Source organism: Rosa chinensis, chromosome 7 (genome assembly GCF_002994745.2).
Source record: "Rosa chinensis cultivar Old Blush chromosome 7, RchiOBHm-V2, whole genome shotgun sequence".
In the NCBI taxonomy this organism is placed as follows: domain Eukaryota; kingdom Viridiplantae; phylum Streptophyta; class Magnoliopsida; order Rosales; family Rosaceae; genus Rosa; species Rosa chinensis.
In genome coordinates, this window is record NC_037094.1 from 50,036,951 (window position 1) to 50,043,714 (window position 6,764).

The 6,764-nt window shown below is 37.8% G+C and overlaps 1 protein-coding gene across 1 annotated transcript; it reads right to left on the reverse strand.

The window, feature by feature from the left end:
• Nucleotides 1-147: 147 nt before the first annotated feature.
• LOC112179952 lies at nt 148-787 on the reverse strand. Its single transcript, XM_040511482.1, has 3 exons — nt 782-787; nt 565-672; nt 148-459 (listed from the first exon to the last, which is right to left on the reverse strand). The coding sequence occupies exons 1-3, from the start codon at nt 785-787 to the stop codon at nt 148-150; spliced, it is 426 nt and encodes a 141-aa protein (XP_040367416.1).
• Nucleotides 788-6,764: the final 5,977 nt, after the last annotated feature.

Below are 6,764 nucleotides of genomic sequence, written 5' to 3' on the forward strand. Positions count from 1 at the left end.
AATCATATATCTCTCCTCTAATCACAATGATACTCAAATTTGATTTTCTTTACAACAGCATACAAATGAAACACAAAGAAGTGACCGATCAAACCGAGCGAGTGGGTAGTGAAAAAATTACAAGAATCTGACCGAAACAATTTTACATCAGAAAAACTTCTTATACTGGCTAGTGAGAGAATCCTTCAGATTTGAATACAGACCATAAAGGGAGTACTGACCAAGGTTCTGTGCTTCATACCATGAGTTCAGAACGGATAGGTGCTTATCCATCCCAGAAAATGCCAATTGGATCCTGAGACTGCAATCCACAGTGCCTCCATGGGTTTTGTAGCTGTTTGTCTTGATTGCACAGTCCCGATTGTGCAGGCAAACGAACCTAGAGCTCCCAGAACATTTGACGCACCCATCCCTTTTCCAATGCAGGTGCTGTAGCCTGCCCTCGGTGAACTCAAGCACCTGCATAAATCAAAACACATTCACTATATAACCTAAACCACAAACCACGAACGACATTAACGAATTCAAACTCCAAATCCAATTGCAATTTCCTTGCTCACTTACAAGAGTAAAGTTGGTGACAGTGTAGGTACTATTGGCAACAAAAGCCGCAGTAGACCTTGCAGCATATTTATGCCCAGCAAAAGCAACCATATATCCCCCATAATTATCCTGCAAATTCAAAATCACAAACCACAATAGATCGATGGAATTCAAAACAAGCCAACATTAACTTAACTACAATCTGATACTTTCAGTGCTAAGCTAACAAAACTGAGACCAACATTTTGCAATTATCAATATCAAAATCAACATTAACCCTAAACCCATCAAATCCCCGTAGCGATTCACAAAATTAAAGGATCACCAAAACGAAATGCAACTGTTTAGAGAGAGAGAGAGAGAGAGAGAGAGAGAGAGAGAGAGAGAGAGAGAGAGAGAGAGAGAGAGAGAGAGAGAGAGAGAGAGAGAACGGACCGGAGCAAAAGAGGAGTTGACGGAGAGGGCGAGAGTCTAGTGTCGCACGGAGACAACTGGGAGGTGGAGTTAGCGCCGTAACGGGAGGTGAAGGCGATCCCGAAGCTGAAGCCGTCGGACCTGGCAACCTTGGTGTCGGAGCACGGGAGTAGATTTAAATCAACATCATCTTTCCGAAAGAAAATCTCAATAGCTCGAAATTCAAATAACTCGATGAATTAATAGGAGCAGAGGAGAAGATCTGAGTCGGAGTCGATGGGTATGAGTCGGAGAATATTTGAGTCAGAGTTGGAGTGAGAGAAGAACAAGATGGGTATCACAATATCCATCTTTCATTCACAATTTGGGAATTGGGAGCGCGCCTATAATTTTTTGGAGACCGCGAAGTTGCCGCTTGAAAATTCACCAAGGAAAATGTAAAATAACTTGGTCACTATCAATTATAGATTTGGTCACTAACATAAAATAATTAGGCGGGAGTTGGAAAAAATTTAGTGCTGACTATTTTAGTGACCAATGGGTAATGTTGGTCATTAATTCTATTCTTTTAGTGACCAATTATAAGTTGGTCACTATGATTTGGTCACTAATGTCTATATTTGTAGTAGTGCCTATCACTCTCTCTTCCCAGTCCTAATAGAACCAAAACCTCAAAGCCCCAGAAAACGAATTCGCAGAGATCGCTTTGTGGCTCATCTCCGAGGTGCAACCTGGCGTTGACTCATCAGAGGAAGGCGTAGAATATGGTGGCCACGGTGAGCCCACCCCGGTGGTCGGAGATCGGTGACGGAGGAGAGAGTCCTCCAGATCCACTTTCTCTCTCCTCCCTCTCTCTTTCGTATGCGCTTTTCTCTCTTCCTAGCTTTATAAAGGGGGCCATTCGGCACCAAATTCTTATTCATTCTCTGAATTGCTTCTTCTTCTTGTTCTTCATAGAGAGAAAGATTGAAAGGATTGATTTTGAATTAAAGATTTAGGAATGGCTTCGAGAGTCGTTGATCAACAACAAGCCAGAGGTATTGCTTTTTTATTCTAATTGGGGGTTTTGTTGTTCTTGATGATTGTTCATTTGATTTGTGAAACAAAATGTTCATAACTGGGTGATTTTGATGAAAAGGCTTAATCTTTAAACTTTGTGTTTGTGTAATTGCATAACCCATGTTGAGAAATCGTAGATTCTGATGGCTCTTGAGAAATCGTAAGTATTGACTAATTGGTTCTTTGGAAACATAAATGGGAAACTGGTTTGATTGTTTCTCAAGTGCAGTGACTTCTTCTTTCTGGTGTTGCTTTTGCTTATTAAGACTGCTTGTTGATATATGGTGCAGGCTATATTATGATACACTAATACTCTGAAGCCAAAATCTACACTTGAAGAACATTCAGCTTTGATAACTGATGTTCGGTTCAGTCCGAGCATGCCACGTCTTACAACATCTTCATTCAATAAAACTGTCAGTATGGGATGCTAATAATGTGAGTGTAATACTCTGATCTTTTCCATCATATTCTCATATTGTGCATAGCTTGTGCTTTGTTATCAAACATGTCTAGAGTAATCAATATTTATATTTCTCGATCTTGAGTAATCATAATACTATTTGTTTCTTACCCTTATCGTCGGAAATCTTTCCAGTATGAGCCTATCTCTGTTGGTTAACCATTTTAATTTTTTTCTTAGTAATCTATATTCCTGCAAGTAATCTTTCTGATCATTTCAATTGATATGTAATGAGTTGTAAGAAAGTTTTGTTTATGTCTTAATCTGCAGCCTGGTTATTCACTTCACACTATCCTAAGATGTCATGGTAAAAAGTAACTTATACTCTTTTCTTTTTATGGTCTCTAGCATCGATTTCTCAGAGGGCACGCTGGAGTTTAGCATATGATGGGATAATTATTGGCTGTTGTTTATGATAATTTGATTAATAGGGGAAGATTTGAAAGTGCAGTTTCTATATGTGAAATTTCGGTCAAGTTTCCTTAAGGAAAGTCCTTGTGATCCTACAGATATTTGTTTCTAACCCATGCTCCATATTTGGTTTCTTTTTTCTTTCTGGTTCTTAAATAGAGGTATGATTCATTGGATTGGAGAAGCTACAAGAGCTTAACTTGTCTTCCAACCTGTTGGAGTCAGTGTCTGACACCATTGGACTGCTGCAAAATAAGGTTGTAGGTGTCTTTGGCAACAAGCTTGCTGCTCTTCTTGACTCTTATTTGCCAACAAGATCCTCTAGTTTTGTCTTTATATGGTTTATTTAGAAGACTTCAATCTTGTTATTTTCTTTTGCTATTGTATATGGAGAAGTTTAGGTCATATGTCCCCTTCTCCGTGCTCTTTGTACTGTTTTTATCAATAATATTAATGAGAATTTTCTTTTGCTTACCACTGGTATTCTCATTATGATACTTTTCTACTGAAGAAACTGATTTAGTAATCACTTCTAAACTATAAATTGAAGCAAAAAGAATGAAGACACAACAATTTGAAATAACAAACTGATGTTATAAATGACTCAGGACATCAGTTCTATCTATAGAACATATGTCTAATACTGACATATAAATCAGTTTCTTAAGTAAAACGATGTCTTAGTAGGAAACGAAATCAGTTTTTTATAAATCAAACGATGTCTAGAGTCATTTTATACATTGGGAGCTTATAAGAAACTGATGTCTAGAGTCATTTTTAACATCGGCTAAAAACGGATGTCTGGGATTTCCCGATCTTTAACATCACCCACTAAGACATCGGTACTTTTTTTTTTAACATCGGTTTCTGGCTGATGTTAAAGGCAAAAATTCTAGTAGTGGCGTACATTTGATCTTTTAGCTTCCTCATTTCACCTGTATTTACAAATTGTTTTTCAATTTTGGAGGTGCAGTGCATTATTTCTCATTTATAGTAATGCTACTTTGAGGATATGATACTCTCATTTTGATTGTATCTTTGATTTTCTATATCTGATTTAATTTTGATTACAGGTTGTGGCTCAAAAACTGAAGGAGGCAGAAATTACCGAGCAAGACTCGCTTCTGGTTCCACTTTCCTCTTCTAGTTGACCTCTCCTCTTCCTTCGGCAACGATGACCTCAGGAATTGGAATGCCGACTTCGTCAAGGTTGACCAGGCCACCCTTTTTGATCTCATCCTAGTCCGTATTACTACTTTAATCCTATTACTGCTAGTTTCTCGTTTATCGCTGCCGTTGATACTCTTTAATTCACTTAGGGTCACATGTAATTTTATAAGAATTTTGCTGTTTGATCATGAAAAATTGATTAGGATTGATTTTCTTAGATTTTAGGACATTCTGTTCTCGATGAATTGTTGAATAAATTTCTTGATAATAGTTCATATGCATAGCATGATTTGTGATTTCAATATATATATATATATATATATATACACACACACACACCACCGCAAATTTTATAGGAATCTAGGACAGTTTAGTTGTATGTAAATGATGAGCACTAGTCCTTTGATTTGTAGAGACATGCAGTGTGAAAATGCTGTTATTATGATCAATTAGGTTTGTTATTATGATATCACTTTATTGCTTTGAAGCTTGAATTTTCTTTTCATGGGCATCAGTTGGAAACTATGTTGAATACTGTAACATAAGTGAAGGAAGAAATATGAGTCTGTACTGTAACTCTAGCATGATTTACAATTAGATTTTATGCTGAATGCTTCATTTTAAAGGTACAGTTGCATCTAGCTTTCGGTCATCATGGTAAATTTTTCTATATTTGCTTCAGTGGTTTCTAAAAGCATTTAGGGGAAAATTCTTGGGTGTGGAAACTATAGACCTGCATCTTCTGTGAACTGCAACAGTTTTAATTTGAACTCAACCATGATCAGGTTGTGATATCTAAGTTGATAATGAGTCTCGTGGGTTACTGTGTGATTGTCTAATAGAACCCTCTCTAAAATTTGTTGTTCTTGTTATGTGGCACGTGCTAATCGTAGAACTAAGTGTCAAATTTATTGTCAGTGGCCAAGTCACTGGCCAGTTACTGATCATATCCTATGTTAATTACAAGTCAGTAACCAAGTCACTGTCAATCGCATGTCACCTGCCAAGTCACTGTTATATCTATGTCATTGACTTTGTCACATTGCATATTACTGACCATGTCACTGTGATACACAAGTCACTAGTCAAATCACATTGTATGTCACTGACATATTTTGAAATTTTCAAATCACTATTATATCCAGGTCAGTGGCTGGCCAGGCAACTATTACAAGAAGAAATCTCATTGGCCATGTCACTGATAGAGGTGGCAAACGGGCCACTAAGCACGAGCACGGCACGAGCCCGGCACTCTTAAAAGAGGCCCGGCACAACCCAAGCCCGTTAGTGGCCCAGTACGACCCGAGCACGTTAGAATAACGGGCCGGGTTGGGCCTAGGAATATTGGCCCATTGGCCCGAGCCCGTAATGGGCCCTGCACGGCCCGAGCACGACATATTGTGGGCTGGCCCGTTACAAACACAAAATTTTATTTTGTTTTTAAAAATATTAAAAAACCACAATGATGAGATTTGAATATTAGACCTCTTTATTTAAAATCTCATGACAATTCCACCAATGCTATTTTTTTATATTGTCAAAATAGTGAAATAACATGTTATATCCTTGTTTTGACATAAAGTATTTTTTCTAATCTCATAATAATACAACTATAGAATGAAGGAAAGAATAATATGATACTAAATCTTCATTATATTAATAAAGATTAATCTCACAATAATATACTACAAGCAATATATTTTGTGTTATTTTTTCTTTCTTTCTTTCTTGTAGACTACAAGTTGTAGTGGAATATAAAAAATATTAGAAAACTAATCTTAAAAAGCTAAGATTAAGAAAAATATTGTAGAACTTAATTTATTTTAATTTTCTAAATAGTTAAAAAAATTAATTTTTATTTATTCAAATTAAGATTTTAAAATCGTGCTTTATAGTGGGTAGGCACGAGCACGGCCCGTTTATTGATCCGGCAGAGCACGGCCCGACACGATATGGGCTCGGGCCATGGGCCAGACCGGGCTTAATGTTTAAGTAAATGGACCGGCACGAGCCCGACACGATAATAAATGGGCCGGCCCAAGCACAATAATGAGATGTCCGGTCTTGTGCATTGAGCTAAGTACAATAATGCGCCTCTTGTACTCAAGTAACACACTCCTGCCTCTAGCACATCTTTGTCATCATCCTTTGGACGAAGAGGATCCTTTTCAGGATTAAGACTACAGACGATCATGGGGGTGCTTGAGGGCTTGACCTTGTCAAAATGCCTAAGCATCTATCAACACGATGCTTAAGTTTCAAAAAGAGACATAATCATGTTCTCCCAAAATTCTTCATCTCAAACTCGGATTTCAAGTGTTCAGCGGTTTCCCTTAACTCTTTAAGGGCTTCTAATGAAGATCATGTCCAACATGAACCGCGATAGACTCTGAAACTTGTTAGGGAAACGCGCGGGCATACTTCCCAATCAAGTAGTCACTTTAGTGAGCGTTTCAACCTTATTGCAAATGCACTCCATGGTCTAGAGCCACTTGACTTGGGTAAATGAAGTTCACCATAAACCTTCATATATATTCCGTATCTAGATCCCTATAAAGATACGTAGTGACCACGTTCGTAAGCTGCATGTTCAGTTATTCGGAAACTACCAAACTAACACGGTAGTGGAGTGCAATGACATCCATTACGAGATAATGTGTTTCATCGTAGTCGATTCCAAGGCATTTTGTGAGAAGCCTTGTGC

Bases quoted from the DNA above. Each gene is read 5' to 3' on its own strand.
- LOC112179952 (XM_040511482.1), bottom strand. The intron at 460-564 runs GTAAGTGAGCAA...TGATTTATGCAG, and splicing joins CTGTCACCAACTTTACTCTT to GTGCTTGAGTTCACCGAGGG.